The 23,547-nt window shown below is 44.4% G+C and overlaps 1 protein-coding gene across 1 annotated transcript; it reads right to left on the bottom strand.

Annotated features, from left to right (window-relative positions):
- Positions 1 to 8,550: 8,550 nt before the first annotated feature.
- Positions 8,551 to 22,207, bottom strand: LSM4 (LSM4 homolog, U6 small nuclear RNA and mRNA degradation associated). Its single transcript, XM_021009016.2, has 5 exons — positions 22,081 to 22,207; positions 19,054 to 19,095; positions 16,067 to 16,165; positions 11,386 to 11,569; positions 8,551 to 9,672 (listed from the first exon to the last, which is right to left on the bottom strand). Exons 1-5 carry the CDS (start codon positions 22,081 to 22,083, stop codon positions 9,581 to 9,583), a joined length of 420 nt encoding a protein of 139 aa, XP_020864675.1. The 5' UTR covers positions 22,084 to 22,207; the 3' UTR covers positions 8,551 to 9,580.
- Positions 22,208 to 23,547: the final 1,340 nt, after the last annotated feature.

The raw sequence follows: 23,547 nt of genomic DNA, 5'->3' as shown, positions 1-23,547 counted from the left end.
ACCGCCCACTCAGGGCCTCCGTTTCCTCATTTGGGAAAGGAAGGAGTTGGCCTTTCTGGCCTCCAAGTTCCATTCCAGCTCAGAATCGATGATCCTTGAACCTCAGTTTACTCATTTGTGAAATGGGGATACCACTATTTGTCCCAAATGAAGGAAGTGATATTTCTGTAGAATTCAGCTCTGGTTTCAATCATGTCTTTAGGACTGGGTCTAATTTCAGGGCTATATTTTAGGAAGGCCTTTGAAAACGTGGCGAGCGTGCCTCCTGAATGGGCTAACAGGATGGCAAGGGGCCTGGAAAGCATGCCGTACGTGGGTTGGTTGGTGGAACCGGGGATGTGTCACCAGAGAAGAAGGGAACAAGCCTTTATTAAGGGCCTACTATGGGCCAGGCACTGTGCAGATGCTTTACTATTATTATCTCATTTGATCTCACAACCCCTAGTGGGAGGATAGGTACAATTATAATCTTCATTTTACAGCTGAGGAAACTATGGCAGAGAGAGATTAAGTGACTTGCATAGGATCTCACAGCTAGTGTCTGAGGCCAATGTTCTACCCACTGAGCCACCCAGCTACCAGAGGGGATTTTTATGGGGATGGGGGTATGAGTTGGACTAGTGACCTCTGAGGTGACTCCCAGCTCAGAAACGCTGAGATTTTGAGAAGTTTGGGGACTAGGGTTGGATTTTCATTCCTTCTAATGTCTGAAGAACTGGCCTGAGGAAGAGGGAGCAGATTTATTCTGTGTAGAACTTGTAATAGTAGGGGACAGGGCAGTTAGAAGGATGGAGAGTTCAGTTTAATCCAGGTAAGCAAGAAGGTGTGACCAATCAGAGCCATCCCACATTGGTCTGGAAATTGTCAAGGGGTGGGGAGAATAGGAAAAGTCGGTAGTGAGCTTGCCAGCACCGAAAGTGTTCAAGCACAGGCTAAAGGATCACTTGTCCAGAACGCTGGGTGGAGATAGAAAACTCCTCCACCTTCTCCAACCTAAAAGTTCATGAAGACACCAGGTTTAATGCCTGCTTATTGCTGCGATCCCAGGGTCTCTCTGCCAGCCTAAGCAAATTAATTTTTTCTAAATGATGAAATGCAAAAAACATCCCTGAAAAAAAGAAAAAAGAAAAAAAAATCCCACCATTCGCTCAGTTGAGACCTTCCAGGGACAACGTCACTGGGCTTAAGTAAGTGCCTACCCTCCCTCTCTCCCTTTCCCTCCCAACAGCCGAATCTTCTGTGGGATTTGTGAAAAAAGACCCAGCCCACCAAAGAGCATGATTCCTGATGGAAACATCCATCGTCACCGTGGTGACGGGAAGAAGCACAGCTGTGAGGCAGCAGCCCAGATCCCTCTCCACCCCAAAGATGCTGGGCCAACCAAAGGTCCCCAAACTCGGTTTTCAGAGGGCAGGGGAAAGATCTTGCATACATGGCTGAGGCCCCCTTCCAAGAAGGAGGAGAGGAAGGGCGAGGGCTTGAGATTTCTGGAGAAAAGGTTTAAAGAGAAAAGGATGGGCAGGGGGGAGGAATGGTTAGGAAGATATGCCATGTATTTTTAGACACTGAACACAGGCCTGAGTTATTTCTCCAGCCCCTCCCTCTGGCTTTCAGGACTGGCTATGGAACTATTCCTGGGTTCCCTCCCAGCACAGAAGGTATGAGTCACTGCTGGTCCGAGTCAACAGAACTGCGTACACTTTGCAAAATGAGTGCTCTTATAAAATGAAAGACTATGTGGTCCCCAAGGTAAATACTTACTTAAGAAAGCATACAAAGTTAGGCTCAAGAGAGCTGAGGGTTAGGCCATTCAAGGGTGAAGGACAAACAGGAGAACAAAAGGGAAAGCGAGCGGAACTGCTGTCACTAGCCATGCCTCTAGAATAAGGATTGTAGTAATTTGTGTGGCACCATTATCCCCATTTGACAGAGGAGGAAAACTGAGGCCAAGAGAAAGAAAGCAACTTGCGTAGGCTCAGTCAGTTGGGAGAAGTCTGAGCTGGAATGAATGTAGATGGCCTAGACTGAGTAAGTTAGGCAGTCTGTGAAGCAGCTCACTCTCCCCACTAGTGGACTGGCATTCGGGACTTTTGGAGATGGAAGAGGCTCATTTTATGGAGGAAGAAAGCAAAGACTATCAGAAAGGTCCCTGTCCAAGGTCTCACAAAAAAGTGAAGGACCAGAAGCTGAGTCTTCTGACTCTAAGTGTGGCGCCCTGGGTCCTGACATAGTACTGTGAAAGACCTGAGTGTTGCAGTCAGACATGAGCCTGGAATTGATGTCATTTGATTCCAAATCAGGGTAAAAGGTTACAATGGGGGAAAGGCTGGATTTTAGGTCAGACGAGCTGGGTTCTAATGCTGACTTTGCAACCTTTTCAACCTTTGGTAAGTCATGGAACCTCTCGGAACTTGAACTAGATCAGGGGGACTTTTTGTGTGTCTTGACACCCTCAGGCAGTCAGTCTGGCGAAGCTTATGTAGCCCTTCCTAAAAATAATATTTTAAATGCATGAAATAAAATACATAGGATTACAAAGGAAACCCATTATGTTGAAATACAGTTATTAAAAATTTCTATTTTGGGGCAGCCAGGTGGCACAGTGGATAGAGCTCTGGCCTTGGAGTCAGGAGGACCCAAGTTCAAATCCAGCCTCAGACACTTGACACTTCCTAGCTGTGTGACCCTGGGCAAATCACTTAACCCCAATTGCCTCACACACACAAAAAAAGCCAAAAACAAAATTTTTTTTTTTATTTTAGAAACCTATGTTGGGGCAGCCTGGTGGTGCAGTGGATAAAGCACTGGCCCTGGAGTCAGAGTGACCTGAGTTCAATCTGGTCTCAGACACTAACTACCTGTGTGACCCCGGGTAAGTCACTTCACCCTGATTGCCTCCCCCTCAAAAAACCAAGTCTATGTACCCCAGGCTAAAAACTCCTAGACTAGGTGGTCTCCAAGGTCCATTCAGCTTTAAATCTGTGATCCTATAGTTTCTTGGCTCACCACTTGCAAAAAAAATCAATGCTGGCTGATTGGATTCTCTGTGATTCTTCCTCTCAGGCAAGCAGACACTGACACAGGGCCTTATTACTCATGTTTCTGTCCTTGAGCCAGAAGCAAATAATATTCCCCATAATTGTTCAATACTGGAACTCGGAGGCAGCCTAAGCGGTTACATAAATCCAACAGCCCTTTCCTATGGATGATGAAAGGTGCACAGAAGGGAAAGGTCTGGTCCACGTTCCTGAAGCATGTCTGTGGCAGGTCACGGCTAGTAGAACTTTCTCTTGTCCTACCAGCTGGACTTCCTAAATCCAGTGGTCCAAGTTTATCCACCGTAACCAAAGACATAGAATATTAAATTTCAAAGCCGTGCTGGATCTTGGAACACGGGGCACAGAATGTCAGAGCTGGAAGGGGCCTGAGAACACTGATGATTGAATGGCATAGATGGTGGGAGGGTGGGCAATAATAGGGTTAGGAGGGGGGACCTTAGAGTGTAGAATCTAATACATCAAAGATGAGAGGACCCTGACAAGGTGGAATATACACATTCTGTGTTGTAAGGTCCTGGAAGAGAGCTGAAAGAGACTTTACAACAGAGTATCAGAGTTAGGAGGGATCTTAGAACACAGAAAGTCAGAGTTTGAAATAGTCTTAGAACACCGTGTCAAAACCAGTAAGGTCCTTGGAACATAAGATATCAGACTAGGGAGGGACTTTACAACATAGAATGTGAGAGCTGTGGACCCCTGAGAAAATAAAATGCTGGAGATGAAAGGAACCACAGAATATCAGAGCTGGAAAGGACCCTCAAACATAGATTGTCAGACATGAAAGGCCCAGTAGAACAAAGGATACAGAATATAGATTGCTGGAGTTAGAAGCAACTTTAGAACACACTGGCATAGGTAGTCAGGCCTTTAGAACAGAGAGTATCATATTTGGGAAGAGCCTTAGAACATAAGATAGGTGAAAGCCTTAAAACATAGAATGTCAGAGATGAGGAGCCCTTAAGACATAAAATGTCAGAGCTAGGAGGGCCCTTAGTACAAAAAATGTCAAGGCTGGGAGGCCTCTTAGAACCTAGAATATCAAAGCTAGGAGGGTCCTTATATTAGAAAACGTCAGGGCTGACAGGGTCCTGAGAACCCAGAATGTCAGGGCTGGGAGGGCCCTTAGAACACAGGATGTCAGGGCTGGGAGGGCCCTGAGAACCCAGAATGTCAGGGATGGGAGGGCCTTAGAACATAGAATGTCAGGGCTGGGAGGGTCCTAAGAACCCAGAATGTCAGGGCTAGGAGGGCCCTCAGAACCCAGAATGTCAGGGCTGGGAGGGTCCTGAGAACCCAGAGTGTCACTCCATAGAGATCACCAGTCCAGCTCTCTTTCCACTTCCCTCTGACATTTGGTCTTCCCCCCTTGTTATTTGGTTCCCCACATGTTCTGCTCTGACTGATCAGAGGTATGGCCCTCCTGCCCTTTCAATGTCTGTCACCAAATAGGGACTCTGTGTAAAACACCCTTAAAATAACCTGGCACTGCATGAGCTCTCACAGCTTATCCATGCCTGCTAGCTGAATGCCAGGGGCAGCAGGGGGCACTCCCAGCTCCAGTGAGTCACGCTGTCATAGTGGCTTGGAGTGGTATTTACAGTATTTTAACCTGCAGCAAAAGTCAAGAGTTAAAGGGGGCACCAAGGACCTGCCAGGACAGGTAACTCACCCGGGACTCAGGTCTATAATAGTCAGCACCATGATTAGGCTGAGCTAAGATACAACGTCTGGACTTGAAACTTATTATCAACCAGATAATAACTGGTTAGGACTGCTCTCTCCTGAGCAGAAGGGAAGGGCCTCACAGTTCTAAGTGATCATTACACAGCAAGAGAGGCCCCGAAAGTCTGACATTAGGAACCGGTTCCTTTATGTTCAGTTTCCCTTCTTGTTCTGGGGAGCTGTGAGTGAAGTTTCTCAGAATCCTGGAGGGGAGACTTGGAGATGAGGTCCTTGGTATCTTGCGTGGGTGTGTCTATGCTAGTGAAGATGACGGGTCCCAACTTACTGCTTGGTCAGCTGCCAAGTACTGCGGCCCACTTGAAAATCAGAAGTCTGGAGGCAAGGGGGAGAGATGCAGATTCCAGGGAAGTTCCACTGACCATGCCCAATGAAGGAGCCATTCCCTGAGGGCCCGCATCACTAACCCCACCGTCGGAACTACTTTGGTCGAACATTACAATCCAACCAACATTTATTAAGCACCCACAGTGTGCACAGCCCAGTGCTCAGTTCTGGAGGGAGATAAAGGTTTCGATCAGATGCCAGGTGCTGTATTTGGCAAGAAGGATGAACACACAAAAAACAGTCTCTGCCCTCAAGGACTTTACACTATTAGTGAAAAAAAAACCAATAACAACAACTTATATGCACAGTAAATGCAAATTAATTGGGTACTTGCAATTGAGGAAATCATGAAAGGCTTTCTGTAGGAAAAGGTTCTTAAGCTATGCCTCAAAGGAAAGCAGGAATTCTAAGAGGTGACAGTTAGGGTGTGCATCCCCAGCATGAAGAACGGCCAGCGCAAAGGTCTGATGAGAAAAGACAGAAGGTCACATATAGGGGACAGCAAAGCCAGCTTGACTAGGACAAGTATGTGAAGGACAACCCAGGTAAGTCTGAGAGGTAGGCTGATCTCCCCCACCACCACCACCACTGAAGGTTACTCCTCTTTATCCTCTGAACTGTTTGTACCTCTCCCATGTTTTTCTCATGGTTTACCTGGCATTGTGGTTATTTTGCGTACTTGTACAAGATTGTAAACTCCTTAGGGGCAGATTTGGGGAGAATTTTTTAAGATCCTGTACAGTGCCTTGAAGGGAACAGGCATTTAGTAAATCTTCACTGAATGAATAAACTAAACAATTTCCCAAAGAAAGGCCAGTTGGGAAGAATTTGAGACTCAAAGTTATGATCTCTACTCAACTGAGGAGTTAAATGAGCTCAGGAATTACTGAGCTAAGAAGAAGGAGAAACAGAGGGATCTGGGAAAGTTAAGGGAAGACAGTTTGGCTAACTCAATCTTAAGAGAGCATTAACAGAGGCATTAATGGTATGCAAAGGAAGGAAGGGCACAGTTCGATTATCCTGCCTCGGTTGGGCTCCATCTGGGAGACTGGGTTCAGTTCTGGGCATCCAGAGGATACAACTTGGATGGCGATGGGCTTTGTGTCTGTGCCACATAAGGACAGATTCAAAGAAATGGGAACCTTTAGCTCGGAGAAGACAGCATTTGAAGGTGTATTAGTTGAGAGAGTATGGAATAGACCTGGGATCATAGCTATAGCTACATGGCATCTCAGAAGCCACTTTGTTTTCCCAAGGAAACTGAGATCCAGGGAGGTTGTGACTTGACCAGGATCACACAAGGAATAAATGTCCGAAGTAGATTTGAACTTGGGTCTTATGACTCCAGAGATAGTTACAACATTCTCCCCAGCCCCAGAGCAGAACCAGAATAAATAAGGGAAGCTTCAGAACTAGGCTAGAAGGAAATACATCATGATTCCAAAAGTGGCAAAGGCTGCCTATAGGTAGTGAACCCTCCATCACCAACACAAAGGGCTGGGAATATCAGAGACAACTCCTTTGTTGCTTTTCAGTTGTGTTTGACTCTTCAGGACCCCCTTTGGAGTTTTCTCGGCAAAAACACTGGAGCAGTTTGCCATTTCCTTCCCTAGCTCATTTTACAGATGAGGAAACTGAGGCAAATGGGGTTAAGTGACTTGTCCAGGTTCACACACCTAATAAACGTTTGAGGCCAAACTGGAACTCAGGAAAATGAGTCTTCCCAACTCTAGGCCCAGCATTTCATCCACTGCTCTACCTACCTTCCCTAGAGAAAATTCCAACCAAGGATTAAGTTGAACTGAGGTCTTTTCTCATTTTTGGATTTTGCAAAATGATTTTGGGCTAAATTCATTATTCAGAACTTAAGTTGACCAGTGAGAATTTATACAGACAGAAAGGGGTGACTCTAGCATCAGCAGAACTAGGGTAGGCCATGTATAAAAGACCTGCAGATTTTAGTGGCTGTAAACATGAGTCCATAGAATAACATGGTAGCCTTTCAGCTATTCTAAGATATTTTGATCTTAATAATAGCATCCAGAATGATAGACCCACCATGCTCTGCCAAACTGGTACTATGTCTAGTTTTGGTTACATTTTAACAAGTCATTGACAAACTAGAATGTATCTATAAAGGGCAATGATGGTGGGGAGGGGACTGGATGGAGGCTCTGCTCAAAGGGGATGTCTAGCTTGGTGAAGAAGCTTACATCATCGATGTCTTCCAATATGTGAAAGGCTATCTTGAGGAAGACGGAACAGACTCTGTACTTTGCCCCAGAGGAAAGACCCAGTACCAAAGGGGGAAATTACAGAATGGCAGATTTTGGCTCAATAGACCACATGTCAAGAATGCTGTAGAGGAAGTTTCTGTATTGAGTTTTCCAATTGTGACATCATATAAACTTAGAAGATATCACTTATGGCAGCTTAATTACTCTCCCGGGGAGCACAAAGATTTAGAACAGTTCATTTTAGAGAATGAGTTGTAGCTACTGAGTTGAGACTGGATGATGACCCCCTGCCAGGGATGCTGAAGAATTGTGGCAATGGGTGGGATCCCGGCTGAACTAGTTGACTTCTGAGATCACTTTCTAATTCTTAGTAACATGATTCTAAGATCTGGAGCAAGCAAGCCCCTTATTCTGTCGCATAAAACGTTCCAAGTGCAAAGACATGGAGGATCACGTGGGCACAGCTTGGCTGAAGATGTAAGAAGCAAGTAATATTCTATACGTTAACAATGCATTTATTCCAATCACCATTCAGGATGGATTCAACCAAGTCATCATCGAGAAAATATGCATATATAAAACTACGTTAACCTATGCTTCTTCTTGCTCACAACACTGGATATGGTTTGTTTTTTTCATCTTCATCTTTTAAAAGCGAGTGTTGTCTCTCAGATAAAACCTTCTTGTTACCTGTAACATCCCTCCCACCCACCTCCACCCCAAAAAATCTGGCTCTGCTTTTCAAGATAAATTACTGAGACAAAATATACAATCTCTTATTTCTAGAGGAAATAGTTTTCTTATTTCTAAGGGAGTGTGGAAAAACTCAATAGGAATGTTTTTTCAATGCATCCCTATACAGCTTCAGTTTGAGGTTTTCCCAGAATAGAAAATAGTGACTGTAAGAGACCCAGGATAGCAAATACAAACAGTACAAATTCCCCTGCCACACACTTTAAAAGGTACATCCAAAGGGCTCAAGTCTGCCCATATTTCAGATGTCTCCAAAGGTCCTCCACACACATTTCAGAGAACCATTTCAAAGCGAAATCCTGGCTGCAATCTCGACACAAGAAATGTCTCTGCAGAAGTGGAAAGGAGGGGAAAGGAAGGTGAGAATTCTTCCCCTCCCCCCCCGAAAATGAAATGAATGTGCAGGATGATGTTACAATTTCAAACCAATGAAATAGAAAGACATAAATCTTTTATTTCTACCCCCAGAATCTGAAAGTTTAAAAAGTTTTGTGAAGTAACAAGTGTTTCTGTATACTAGTTTAACTTCTGAAAGGGACACGTGTGTCAGAGAAGCAGGAGATAGGAGGTTTGCCAGTGGGACAGCTCTGGTGCCACAAAGAAACCATACAGTGCAATCCTCAAAGCCACCATCTTTCCTGAGGGGGGAGAGTGGAAAGAAATATGCTCCATGGCAGCCTGAGAATGATGAAATCACATGCTCATCTGCTGAGCATGTAGAAAGGAATCATTAATTTTCAGCTTATGGTTGTATTATTTTTATTTCAGTCACACAAACTAAAGTGGTTTCCCCAAAACAAATGCTGGGAGAAGGGAAAACAACTCCAATAATTATTCTGTGAAACAAGTTCCAACCTCTATTTTTAGTCTAAAAAAAAAAACGAAGCAGCAGCAAGGTTGGGGAACAGACTTAAAGGAAACACCTCCCTGTCAGTTTCAGGGCCTGTAACTTTGAAGGAAAAAACCTGCCGTGTGTCAGAAATGCCCAAATCTTAAGAGCAAACATCGCCGGACAGATGGCAGCACAAGAAAACCTCCCTGGAAATGCCTAAAATACCCTTCAAACAGGAACAAAGACCACCATGTTCAGCTATGCTTAAAAAAAAGCATTCGGAATCTTCCAAATGAAATAGCATTGAACTTTTCCTAGGAATCAAGTCCCAGGAACCAAGGATGTCCAAAAACTGAAAAGCCCCCTCCTATTTCTAACTCTAGAATGGTGACTAAACGAGTGAGGCAATGACTACTCTAACTTCACTTAAAGAAGAGGATTTCCAAGAATTACAAAAGACATGATTCGTGGGATTCTTCCCCAACACCTGCCCAGCCCCCAACTTTCCTTTTTTAAAAACAGATTAACTGAAAATTAGAAACATGACACGACATCACAAGGCCAAGTACAAAGCAGCAGCAAAGGGGTCTTCCCATCAAAGTCTCTGGCAAGGCCTGGCCACGGCCATGCCTTCACTGCTTCCCAGCCTGCCGGCCCGGCTTTTTCTCCTGCTGTCCTCTTCCGCTGCCAGGAATCCCCCCTCGGCCTCGACCTCCAAACACACCTGTGGGAGCACAAAGATCCTAAGAACCAAAGGCAGCCGGCAGTTCCTCTTCGTAGCGTTCTGTAGCTGGCTGTGTTTTCTCGTAACACAAGGCACCCAGCACCCCCGGGTATGGAGCTGCACTCAAGCCCACATGCAAAAATGGCTGCTGCCAAGGCGGCTGGACAGATTCAGCCCACATTCCTGCTGTGGAGTCTTGACCTGTTCAGGCACATTCACCTTGGCCGGGTTATTTTAGCTGCCCCGCGAGAAACAGAGGAAGAAGATTCTGCTTGTTTAATCACAAAAGTAGTGAGAAGGGCTGGGGGAAGCAGCTCACACAGACTGTCACAATTAGACCTCTACTGGTTGCTGACTGGAAACTCAATTTGGTCCAAGCTTCGTGGACTTCCTACTGCCCTCATACCCACAGATCAGAAAAAGACTCCAGCTACTCACAGAGTCATGTTTTCTGAAAGTGATGGGACATTATGCACAACAGGCATTTAATCTACAGCTGGTGAATGAGTGACCACAACTGGATTTCTCTTTCGCAAATCCCTCTAACAGAGCAGTATGTCCAGAGAGTTTATGGTCCACGATTACTGTCTGATGGGGTGGCCACGGGAGGGCTCAGCAGGAGACTGAATGCTGGAGCTCAACACCCCAGAAACTTGAGAGTTTCAAAGGATGGTTGTTCTTCCTTTCTGGAGCAGACCCTCCTAGCTAGCAGACTGGGTAAGCAGGAAAGGTGAGACTAGCTTAGCCTTTGTCCAGGCATTTAGTTAGCTATAAAACAGTAAAGATTCTTGACATGCTTTCCTGACAGCCCATAACACTGTCCAAGGGAATTCAAGAATCGAATTATTTCACAGTATTAAGGTGAGAGAAATAAACCCCTGGAGTAGGGGGGTGGGAGCGCAAGGGCAAGGGAAGTAATGTAATAGAACTTTACTAAGGAAGCTGTAAATATTAGACTAGGAGGTGGCACATCCCCAGGCCTAGCTCTACCCATCACATGGCCTCAACAGGACACAAAGAAGCAGATTTAAGCTTAGTCGCAGGAAGAACATCCTAACAATGAGAGCTGTCAGAAAATGGAGTGGGCTGATAACACGAGCTAATGAGCTCCCCAATACTGGCAGGGTTGAAGCAGAGCCTAGACCTCTTGCTGGGGATATTGTAAGAGAGGAGTAGTCCCTCTCATCTGGCTTTCTGTATCTTAATGTCTTTCCCTGCTCTAAAGTTGTAGGTTCTAAATTCCCTCCCAGCTCTGATACTGTATATTTTAAATCTCTTTCCCCTCTGACATTCTATGTTCTAAGGTCTCTCCCAGTTGTGACATTCTGTGTCTTAAGCCTGGGCTTCAGTCGATAACTTCTGTTCTCAGTTTATTTAGAAGTAAATCTTGACAGGGCTTTTTGGAACAGCAAAGTCCTCCCAAAACTTCCCAGAGCCAGAGCCTTCCTTACAAATGGCTTTCTGGACTAGGCAGGAACTCAGAACCCTTCGGAAACAGGCAGTATGTGGGTTCTACTGACTAAAATGACAGCCTCAGGTGAGGATGTCAAGGCAGAGTTAGAAGGTGGAGGTCACTACATCACTGCTGCTACCCTCTTTTCTAAAGGCTCCAGAGCTCAAGGTTAACTTTGAATAAGAGTCCAACTTTACTGCCCAATGTGAAATTAAGGGCTAACACTGGCCATCTTGCCCAGGCCCAGGTGCGGAACTCACCTCGACCAGCTCCGCCTGCACCACGCCCCTTCTGCTGCTTCTGCTGCTGCACGCCACCTCGGCCCCTGCCCTTGGACACCACCTCTTCTTTTACCATGTCAATAATCTCATCAGGAATCCGCAAATATTTAATGGTGCTGCCTCGGATGTAACACTCAGGCATTCGCCAGAACTTATCACCATCCTGGGGAGGAAATATCAATGTTTTCAGGCTGGAGGGCAGCAAGAGCCAGGGATCTCACTGTCTGCCACAAAGCAGCTGCTCCCTCCCTCCATTCTCCCCAGTCTCAGGGAGGGTCTCTGATTTCATTTATTTATGTGTGTGTGTGTGTGTGTGTGTGTGTGTGTGTACACACTGTTCATGTCAAAAACAACATGCAGAAATCTAGGGAGCAGATCCTATGAGGAGCAGGGACCTATGAACTGACCTATGAACCCTGGGGCCTATGAAATGAACACAATCATTTCCAGCTCTCAGTCCAAGCTGTTCTTTTCTCTTTTACCTCCTCAAAAGCCCTTTCCTTTCTACTAGCCACCCTAAAGCCTGTCCAGGAGGCATTTCCCAAACACTGCAGCCCACAATCATCCCTTTTGTCAGGAGGGCTGGAGAGCATCTTGCCCAACCCTACCATTTTACAAGTGGAGAAACTGAGGCCCAAAGAAGATAAGGGCTTTTATTTTTCTCATCTGCAAAATGAGAAGTCCAGACCCAATGATCTCCAAGCCCTAAGATTTCTAAGACTCCATTACTCCCCTTCCAACCCAAAGTTCCCTCCTCAACTTGGGAGTTGTTCCAACAATCTAACACATCATCACAAAGCACTTTGTACTGTTCTCTCATCATTTTACATGTCTTGTTTCCTTCTCCTCCTCCCCCAAGTCTGAGAGCCCCTTGAAGGCAGTGATTACATCTAATCTTTCTTTCTTCTCCTTGCAGTACTTACGACAGTGTTCGTCATATAACTGACAACTCAATAAACACAAGATAAAGGAAACTTTAAAATGCCCAAGACCAAGCAACAGTATGAGGCTACGAATCAGGGTTTCGACTCTAGTCCTGGTCCTGCATTCTGACCGTATCTAGCTTAGGGAGGGTCTTGCACATCACCCCTTTGGTGCCCAGAATCTGTGTTCTATGGTTAAAAGTTTTGCCAACTCCGACATTATGAATTTTAATAACAGTTCTAAATGGCTCTAAGATTTGCTAGGCATTTCATATATATTATCTCATTTGATCCTCCCAACTATGAAACTGGCACTAAAGGTATCATTATTCCCATTGGAGGCTAAGAGAAGCATCTTTGGGTCACATGGCTGGCCACTAAGTATCAGAGCCAGGATTTAAACCATGGTCTCTTGTTACTCTAAGTAGAAAACTATTTCATTAGAGAGTTTATTTAAACTGGTCAAAGAATTTTAACCTCTGCTTTCTTCTGCCTTTTACAGAGGCAGCCGGGTGGTGCAGCAGATGGAGCTCTGGACTTGGAGTCAGGAAGACATGATTTTAAATCCAGCCTCAGACACTAAACTAGCTGAGGGATCCTGGAAAAATCACATGACCTCTCTTAGCCTCAGTTTCCTCAACTGTAAAAGTGAAAATAGTAATAGCACCTACCTTAAAGAGCTATTCTGATAATATCTGTAAAACGCTCTGCAAACCTTAAAGCACTATATGTGTGCTATTTATTATTATTATTACCACTACTACTATTACCTGCACTTCACCTCTTTCCCTTTCTAATCTGAAATTCAATTAATCAGAAATGTATTCTGGACCTTCCATGTTCTCAGGGCCTCCCCAGCTTTGGGTTCCTTTCAGCTCTATATCTCCCAATTACTTGACTATAGCTTGGACAAAGGAAAACGGCCCAGTTCAGCTGGAAAGAGGTGTCAGCTCTAATCTGGCTTCAGTTATCAACTCACTGTACAGTGAAGGGGAAGTCATCTCCCTTCCTGGCTTCCATTTCCCCATCTGTAAAGTGATGGGATTGGGACTAGATGATTTCTAAGCTTTAAAGCTCTGTTTGTTAAGTGTAGACGATATTTCAATGAACTCCAAAACAAATCTAAGAGAGAATTTTAGCACTACACATGAAACCTCTGCCAGCTTCATGAACCTATGCTAGGTAGACAGAAGCAATGCCTATTCTTTGGTGTTGCCATTAGGAGTGAGCTTCTCATTTTCTGCAGAGACACAGGACAGGGAGAAATCTTGCTAAATTTAAGACAACTTTCCCAAAGTCTTGGACCATCCTGGGTGGCATTTAGCTTAGTGTACAAGGAAGGCTGTCTTGTCTCTGTACTTCCTTCTTTCAGTTCTCTGCTGAGGAATAAACAAACTAACCCTCTCTTTGGTGCCAACAAAGTGTGTTCGACTTCCAATGCTGTTCTCTGCACCATCTAGTGGCCATTGCTGGGCTTTGTTCAGTAACTGTTACCCCTCCCTCATCTCCAGCTGGTATTTTCCAACTCCCTTAAAAAACAAACAGCATTAGAACTGAGAGGGGCTTTGGAGATGACCTAGTCCAGGGTTTCTCAACCTGTAGCCTGTGAACTATAAAAAGTTTTTTGATAAGTGTACTTCACTATACTTGGTCTCCTCTGTAATCCTACATGTTTTTATACATTTAAATGCATTCTTCTGAGACGGGATCCACAAGCTTCCGTAGATTGCCAAAGGGGTACGTGGCACAAAAAGATGTTCAAACCCTGATCTTGGCCAAGAGCTTCCTTTTACAGATAAGGAAACCAGCAGCCCACCTCAGGGAAGCAATCTGCCTGAGGTCACACAGGGAGTCTAGCAGCAATACTAGGATCTAGGTCTTTTGAGAGACTCCAGGTTACAAAAATCAAAGTTTGAAAACTCCAGCCAGCTGGTGCCAGCATCTTGGTGTCAAAGTAGTTCACAGAAGGCAGGGCCTGGAGTCACGAAGACCTGAGTTTGAATTCAGTCTCAGCCACGTCTTAGCTATGTGACCCTCGACAAGTCACTTCACCTCTGTCTGCCTCAGTTGGCTGTAAAATGGAGACAATAACAGCTCTTACCTCAAAGGGTTGCTGGGAGGATCAAAGGAGATATGTGTAAAACGCTTAGCACAGTGCCTGTTCCCTTCTTTTCCCTTCAATTCTACTGTCCCATGATCCTTTCAAAGTTAAACTCCTCTTCACTGACACTAACAAGTCACAATGCAGCAGGTCCCTTGGAGGCAGTCTTGATGAGTGAGGGAGAAAAAATTATTCCTATCAACAGGTCATGATATGGGGATGGTAGCAGGGAAGAAAGATGAAGAAAGATGTCATGTCCTCTTTGTATGTGGCAAAATGGAGCCCAGCTTTGAAGGTGGAAACCCAGCGCTCACAGTGGGGCCCTGCCACCATGAACCTGACCAACTTCTGTCACTTTTCTAAGCCTCTGTTTTCTCCTTTGTAAAATCAAGATAGCAATCTACCATCAACCTCACAAGGGGGCTTGGGAAGACAGTGTTTTGAAAACCATAAAGCACTTTAGAAATCCTAGTTCTCATAATTAACAGTAGCAGCAGTAACAAAAGAAAGTGATTCTGCCCAGTGCCCCATTATGTGTTCATGCATGGGTGAACAAAATATATTTGCCAACTAACGCTTCCTAGGAAAAAAACACTGTGAGGCAGGACAGGAACAGGCAGTTCTCAAAGAAGAAGTCCAAGTGAAACAATGCTCCAAATCACTATCAACTAGAGAAATGCAAACTAAAGCAACTCTGAGGTTCCAATTCATACCCATCAGACTGGCAAAGACGGTAAAAAATAAAAGAGCAAAATGATACATGTTGGAGGGGTTGCAAGAAAACAGGCACTGGACACTAATGCACTGTTGGCACAGCTGGGAACTGGTCCAACCATTCTGGAAAGCAATTTGGAACTATTTCCCCAAAGTCACTAAACTGTGCCTACCCTCTGACCCAGTGATACCATGACTAAGCCTGCCCCAAAGAGACCAAAGAAAGAGGAAAAGGACCCAGAAGTACCACCACATTTGTAGCAGCAAAGAACCAAGATGGAGGGAGTGCCCACCAATTGAGGAATAGCTCCACAAATTATGGTACATGAACGTAACAGAATGCGACTGTGTTTTAATAAATTACCAACAGCACCAATGAAGAACCCTACTAGCAATTCCTGACAAAGGTACTGGGACTCAAGATGCAGACTAAGACACACATTTTACAACAAGGCCAATGAGGAAATTGTGCACTTGTGCTTAAAAAAGTTTTATTTTTCTTTTCTTCTCGTTGGAATAGGGCAGAATAGAAGGGAGAAAATAAACTTTCGTTAGTTGTGTTTTTGGGGTTAAAGAAAGTATGGTCTGGCAGAAATAGCACTGGCCTTGCAGACGGAGGACCTGGGCTTGAATCACACCTTAGCATTCTCGTTCGAGAGCACAAGCTCCTTGAGGGCAGGGCCTGCTTTACTTCAGTCCTGTATCCCACTTCCTAGCACAGTTCCTTGAACATTTAGGCTACTTACTAAATGACTGCTCCCTCTGTGACTCTCCCTTTCTGTGTCTGTTTTCAGATTTGTAAAGTAACAAGGTTGGCCCAGATGACCTCTAAAATCCCTTCTAGATTTAAGTCCAGTGAGCTCCTATGAAGTTGGCTGCAGCGCAGGCCACTAGACAACGTGCTCTGCAAAGGCACACTTACCCTGGATGTACAGATGACCTCTCTCAAATTGATGTTCATCCAGTTATCACAGCTTACAAGGTGCCCATTGTAGGTTTCACCATTTTTTAGTTCTACCAACTAGAAAAACAATAAAATTCAAGCCATACGTTAGCTAATCAATTGCCAAGTATTTACTTTATGTCTATTATATGCTAAGAACATTATTTCCGCCTTCAAGAAATTTAATTGAGCAACTATATAGAAAAACTCTAAAATAGCATATAATTAAGCATTAATGATTCTAAGCTCTGTTTCATAGAGAGGAAGGGGGAGGAGTTAATGAGAATTGGAATACACATGAAAGAGGCAAGCTTAAACCTGGGCAATTTTTTAAGAAAATAGCTCTAAATCCACAAAAATCATCAGCATTCCTATATATAACCAACAAAACTCTGCAAGAAGAGACAATAAGAGACATCCCATTTAAAATAATTCTAATCAGTATAAAATACCTGGGAATACACTTGACAAAACAAACACAGGAACTATATGAACAAAACTATAAAAAATTTTTATACAAATAAAATTAGATTTAAACAACTGGAGAAATATTCCATGGGTAGGTAGGGCCAATATAATAAAAATGACAATTTTACCTAAACTAATTTATATATTCAATGCCATCCCAATTAATTTACCAAAAAATTATTTTAACCGAGTTAGAAAATATAACAAAATTTATTTGGAAGAACAAAAGGTCAAGAATATCAAATGAATGAATGAAAAAAATGTAAAGTAAGGAGGTTTAGCAGTACCAGATCTTAAACTATATTATGAGGTAGTAATTATCAAAACTATCTGGTACTAAGAAATAAAAAGGTACATCAGTGGAATAGACATACAACCTAGAGCAGTAAATGACTATAGTAACCTTGTGTTTGACAAGAGTAAAGACTTAAGTTCTGGGGATCAGAATTCATTATTTGGTAAAAATTGTTGAGAAAGTTGGAAAGCAGTCTGGCAGAAATTGGGCTTAGACCAATATCTTACACCATTTACCAAGATATGGTCAAGATGGATATAACCTAGATATAAAGGGAAATGTCACGAGAAAATCTGAAGAACATGAAATGTCTTACTTATAAGACTTATGGACAGGCAAACAATTAACAAATAAACAAGATAGCATTGTGAGGCATAAAATGGAGAATTTCAGTTACATTAAATTAAAAAGCATTTGTATAAGTAAAACCAATGTAGCCAAGATCAGAAGGAAAGCAGCAAATTGGGGGGAAAAATTGTATAGACAGTTTCTCAGATAAAGGTCTCAAACATCAAATATATAAAAGCCTTATCAAACCCATAAGAATATGAGTCATTCTCCAATTGATAAATGGTCAAAAGATATGAACAGGTAATTTTCTGATGAAGAAATCAAAACAATTTAAAGTCATATGAAAAATGGTCTAAATCCACTGCTGATCAGAGAAATGCAAATTAAAACAACCTTGAGATAACATTTTACACCTATCAGATTGGCTAAAATGATAGAAGGGGAAAGCAACAAATGTTGGAGGGGATGTGAAAAACCTGGAATACTAATTCACTATTGGTGGAACTGTGAACTGGCCAACCATTTTGGAGTAACTTAGAATTATGCCCAAAGAGTTATAAAACTGCCTATACCCTTTGACCAAGCAATACCACAATTAGGTCTGTTTCCCAAGATGATTAAGGAAAACCCATATGTTCTAAAATATTTATAGCAGCTCTCTTTGTGATGACAAAGAACTGGAAATTGTGAGCATGCCCATCAATTGGGGAATGGCTAAACAAGCTGTGGTATATGGTATGTGGTATACTACTGTGCTACAAGAAATGATGAGCTTGATGATTTCAGAAAAACACAGAAAGACTTGCATGAAATAATGAAGAGCGAAATGAGCAGAACCAAGAGAACATTGTATACGGTAACAGCAATATGGTGTTAAGGACAACTTCCAGTGACCAAGTCATTTTAACCAAAAAACTATGAAGGAAGATGCTATCAGCACCCAGATGAAAAAATGATAAAAAGAAGTATGTATAGTATGGATTTACATACATATGTATATTTGTGTCTAATGGTAGCCATTTTTAGGGTGGGGAGTGGAGGAGGGAGGGAGAAAAAAGAAAGTTACAGGATAATATATTTAAAAGGAAAAACAAGTTGTACATAATAGATTTGCAGTTTCATGTACAATCCTCTTTTTTCTATTCTACTTTGTTATGGAGATGCTTGTTTTATTTCTTAAATTCAGAATAAAGATACAAAAAGATACAAAAAAAAAAGAAAATGGCTCAGATTTTAACATGAGGGGATGGGACAAAGGACAGCTCACATAAGGGCACTCAATATTAATGAGGCACAGGGATGCACATACCAAATTCCTGGGACAATAAAGAAACTGACCTAACTGGGTAGAAGGTACTTGGTCACCAGTCAAATAAGATAAGAAGGAGGTAGTATGAGGCTCCTTTCTGAAGGGACTTAGAAGCCAGACAGATTTGTTTTAATCGTGTAGGAGACAAGGAAGCACTAAAGATTTTGGGATACATGGCTGGAAGATTAATTTGACATTGGTGTGCAGGAGAGATTGGAAAAGGGAGACACACTGGAGGTAGGAAGGTTTGCTTGTATCATATCCAGTAGAGAAGCAACCACAGCATACTGGCAAGAACAGCCCATCTATAGTCTGAGGAACTAGGTTCAAATCCTGGCTTTGTATCTTAATACCTGTGTGATCTGAGCCAAGTCAATTCCACAAACATTTGTTATTCTATGTATGTGCTGGGAGAGGGGAAGGGATAGAACTAGATCTCAAGATTAGCATTTTTAGGAAGAAAACATGGATATTTTGCTAGATTAAAAATAAAAACAGAAAGACTTCCCACTTGTTGGGTTTAAGATCCCTCTTACTCTTCATGTTCGTCTGCTGGTGTCTGAGATTCAAGGTTATCAAGTGGCCGCCACATGGCCTACTCACCATGGGGTGATTCTGGGCTGTCTTCAATAAGGATAGGGGCAACTAAGAAAGCAAACAAAAGACAATTGAGAATTCCATCAGATAAAGCATAAACCTGTCTTTCTTCCAACAGAGATGACATTTCCTAAAAGGTTAGAGACTTAGACCCTTAAAGGTCACTAAGTCCTTCCCCCTCATTTTCCAGGTGACACAAGGTTTTTAAATTAGATAGTGGCGATACAGGCAGCGATTCTGGATTCAAACAATGAGTTTTTAACTGGACACCAATCTGCCCACTTTCACAATGCTACACTTGTATTTGTATTTGTGTGACACAGAAGCCAATAACCCATAAAGCCCCCTTATCGCTGTAGTTCAGGAGGCTATGACTTTAAATGTGCTTTGCTTTCCTTTCCTCAAGACACCACAGAGCTTAAAACTTTTTTCCTTTTCCTAAAAGCCTCAGGATGCCTGCCCAAAGCAGCCAATCCCTACATGGACCTTGCCATCAAGGGAGTGTTACTTTTTCCTACATTCAAGATTTTATACCTCTGTGCACTATGGATTTTATTTTTCACCCATGTTACTGAGTAGTGTAAACAGCATTGGAATGGGAGCCATCAGTCTGTGCCTGGCAGCTTTTTTGATGTGTGGCTCTGAGCACCCAGCTTCAGTTTCTTCCTCTGTAACATTAGAAGGCTAGAGAAGATGATCTCTAAATGCCTTTTCAGTTCTGACAATCTCTGGTCCGAGGCTGTCCTTGAGGATGTCTGAGAAGGAAGCCCATGGACTTTCTAATTTTAGTATGTTACTAGAACAAGCATCTGAGGGTTTTCTGAAGAAAAGGAAAAAGAGCTCTGGGGAATCCCCTCCAAAGGATCATCAGTTGGTGAGCGTGGGCCACTGCTCAACAGGAAAATGGGCCAAAGTCCACTTCCCCAGTAGGTTTCCTGTAGGAGTTCTATGATGGCCAAATGTGCATGTCTGATGCTATATAACTCAAGGGAAGCCCAGCACAGGAAGAACAAGGAAAGAAGGGGAGATGGAACTTACAGAAGTCCAAACAGGAGGAAGTAAAGAAGCCCTACCCTTTTTTTTTAATCAAAGAATTGCTTGATAATGCAAGTTCCTGAACCCTACCCTTCCTTCCCCAACCCAAGGTGGAAGGAGGAAGAGATTGGGGTGGGTGAGAGAGGGAAGTAAAACTGTTGGGGAGAGATGAAAGATAGGGAAAGAGAAGAGATAAAAATAGTGGTGGTAAGAAGACATGAAGTACTAGTGGGAAGAGAGAGAAAAGTGACACATTGGAGAGGAGAATAAGGGGAATGGGAAATGAAAGAAGAAATAATGAGTAGAAATGAAAAAGGAATGGAATTAAGATGAGGAGGATGAAAAAGAAAATGAAGGTATGAAAATGAGAGTTAAGAGGACAGGGGAAGGAGGAGGGGTAAGAAGAACAGTCAAGAGAAAGAAAGATTATAGGATCTAAGGAATATCAGAGGCAATCTAACCTAACCCATCATTTTACAGATAAGGAAACCGGGGCTCAGGTGGTCAAGTGACTTTTCCGGGTCACATAAGTAGTTCATGAGGAGATGAGGAAAATGGGGCAGGGGAAACAATGAAGAAAAGAAATGACGAGATTATGAGTAGGGGTAAGATTTAGACAGCTAAGGGGAGATAAGGGGTCAGGGAAGATGAGGATGTGAGATGAAGATGAGAAAGGGAAAACAGAATGATGAAGAGAAGAGAATGAGATAGCATGGTGGGGTAGACTGGGGAGATGGGGATGAGTAAAATGAGGAGGTATGATAGAGGATGAGGGAAAACAGATAAGGGGAAGAGGAGAAGAATGAAAGGAGGGATGAGGGAAGATGAAGAAGAGGAAAGAAGAGGGGGATTAGTCAGTCAAGAAACATTTATCAAGTGTCCACTATGTGCCAGGCACTGAATCAAGTGCTGGGGATACAAAAAAAGGCAAAAGACAGCCCACACCCTCAAGGAGCTCACAGAGTAATGGGGGAGATGAATTAATATGTACAAAAATACTATATACAAGATAACTAGAAAACAATTAACAGAAAGAAGGCACTAAAATTAAGGAGTTGGAAAAGGCTTCCTGCAGAAGATGGGATTTTAGTTGGGACTTAAAGGAAGTCCCCAAACAGAGATGAAGAGGGAGCACGTTCTAGGCATAGGAGACACCTAGAGACAATGCTGGGGACCTAAAAGATGGAGTGTCTTGTGCTAAGGACAGTAAGGATGCCAGTGTCATTGGAATGAAGAATACATGGTAGGGAGTAAGGTATAAGGAGACTGGACAGACAGAAGGGGGGCTAGGTGATGAAAGGCTTCGAATGCCAGGCAGAGAATCTGGGAGATGATAGGAAGCCACTGGAGTTTACTGAGTATGGGGATAAGGAGGAATGAGGGGGATGAGGAGATGGGATAAGGAGGAAAATGAGTGGAGGGGAATGAGGAGGAGGGGGATATGAGGAGGAAGATGAAGGAAAGGACGAAACAGCAGATGAGGAGGAGGATGAGAAGGAATGGGAGACAGGGGGAGATGAGGAAAAGGGAATGGGGTGAGGACGAGGGATATGAGAAGGGGAGAGAATGGAGACGAAAAAGAGGGGGCTGAGGACAGATGAAGAAAGGAATGAGAAGAGACATGAGGAAGAGGATGAAGGGAGGAATGAAGGGATGAGGAGGGGATGGAGAGGATGAGTTGGGGTAGAAGGAGGATAAACGGAATGAGGAAAAGGGATATAAGGAGAGAGATGAAGGGATGAGAAGGGAGACAAAGAGGAGGGAGGTGAGAAGGGGATGATGGAGAGGATGAGTCGAGGGAGGAGGAAGAAGAGAAGGAAGAGGAGGCCAGGGAGTCTCGCCGAGCCCCGGCTCACGTGAGGTCCCCTCCACCCCCACCCCCTGGCCCGGGGCTCATAGAGGACCAGCCCCCTTCCGACCCTCCCCGTGCCAGCGCCGGGGACTGAGTCTCAGAGTGCTCCCCGCCGCCCCGTGCCGTCTCCCTCAGTCTTCCCTCACCATGGTGCCGGGCCGCGCCGGGGCGGGGACAGAACCGGGACCGCTCCGGTCACTTCCGCCGCCCCCGCCGCAGCTCCAGAGACTCAGAATTCCCTCCAGGCCGCCCCTCACGGAACAAGGCGGGCTGACTTCTCCGCCAGCCAATCACTACCAGACCCCGCGGCACATTGACCAATCCCGGGCGGCAGAGGAGGCGGGGAAAAGAGGCCGAGGGCGCCGAGAGGTGGAACGTGACCTCGCGACCCGGGCGCGCAACTGCCGTAAAGCAGTCCTCTGTCGGGTGCTGAAAAGAAGCTCGCGGCCCGCGGCATTGTGGGTAACGGCCGCTGCTTGTGCGAGCTGTAGTTTCCCGAGAGGAAGCCGGGAGACTAGGCGAGGCTGTGAGGGGCCCTCGGTGTCTAGGCCTTGTGACGTGGGCTGAGGACCTAGAGGAGAAGCAGACCGTCCACCCTACATCTTCTGAGAGGGCAGCTCAGCCTGTTTTCTGACCTGAACACCCCCTCTAACAGGGGCAGCAGGGAGAGGAAGAGCTCCAGGTCAGGAGCCTGGCTTCCAGCCTTGACTCTCCACCCTCAAGTCACTTACCCAATCTGGACCTCAGTTTTCCCATCTGTAGAATGGAATCTATAAGCCTCGCGCCCCGACCCTCGGGGTTTTTGTAAAGGAAGTGCTCGATAAAAGCCTTAGAGGCCCTATAGAAACGGATCTGCAGGTTCCAATGAGCCCCAAACCCTAGGCTGAGTGGAGAAGGATAGTGTGTATCCAGCAAGGCAGGTGATGATCCTGCTGCCTTCTGGCCTAGTCAGGCCACGCCTGCAGGATGGTTTTGAGGGGAGCATGTTCTAGGAAGGCCATGGACAAGCTGGAGGGTGATCAGGATGGTGAGAGCACTGGAGACCCCAGGAGGAGCTGAAAGAATTGGAGATGGTTTTAGCCTGGAGAAGAGAAGATTTGGCAGGGCTGAGGGGCTGCCTGTCTCCTAGCATTGCAAGAGGGCAGAACTAGAAGCAATGGGTGGAAGTTGCAGAGGCTCTGATTGCAGCTCAGCATGAAGGAGTTCCCAGTAATCACAGCAGTCCTGACAGCCTGGAAGGTTAGGGAGATAGATGCATGTCACTGGAAGTCTTCATGCAGCAGAGATGCTGGAGAGGGAATTCCTGCTTCAGGTAGGGGTTGAAGTAGATGGAGAGATGTTGTCCAAGCACCTTTCCAGGTCTGAGAGTCTAGGATTTCTGGAGTTCTTTTTTAAAACAGCTTTTTTTAAAAGTTTTTTTTGGTTGGGCAGTGGGGGTTAAGTGACTTGCCCAGGGTCACATAGCTAGTAAGTGTTATGTGTCTGAGGCCGGATTTGAATGCAGGTCCTCCTGAATCCAGGGCTGGTGCTCTATGCACTCCACCTAGCTGCCCCCTTTTTAAATTTTTTTTAAGGCAGTTGGGGTTAAGTGACTTGCCCAGGGTCACACAGCT

Source organism: Phascolarctos cinereus, unplaced genomic scaffold, assembly GCF_003287225.1.
Source record: "Phascolarctos cinereus isolate Bilbo 61053 unplaced genomic scaffold, phaCin_HiC Scaffold_4;HRSCAF=312, whole genome shotgun sequence".
Classification (NCBI taxonomy): Eukaryota; Metazoa; Chordata; class Mammalia; order Diprotodontia; family Phascolarctidae; genus Phascolarctos; species Phascolarctos cinereus.
Note: the sequence above shows the minus strand (reverse complement) of the source record. Positions and strands in the feature narration are given on the sequence as shown.

Excerpts from the sequence above, each read along its gene's own strand:
- LSM4 (XM_021009016.2), bottom strand. Across the intron at positions 11,570-16,066 it reads AGGTCATCTGTACATCCAGG|GATGGTGATAAGTTCTGGCG; the intron begins GTAAGTGTGCCT and ends TTTCCTCCCCAG. Across the intron at positions 9,673-11,385 it reads TGCAGGCGGAGCTGGTCGAG|GTGTGTTTGGAGGTCGAGGC; the intron begins GTGAGTTCCGCA and ends GTGCTCCCACAG.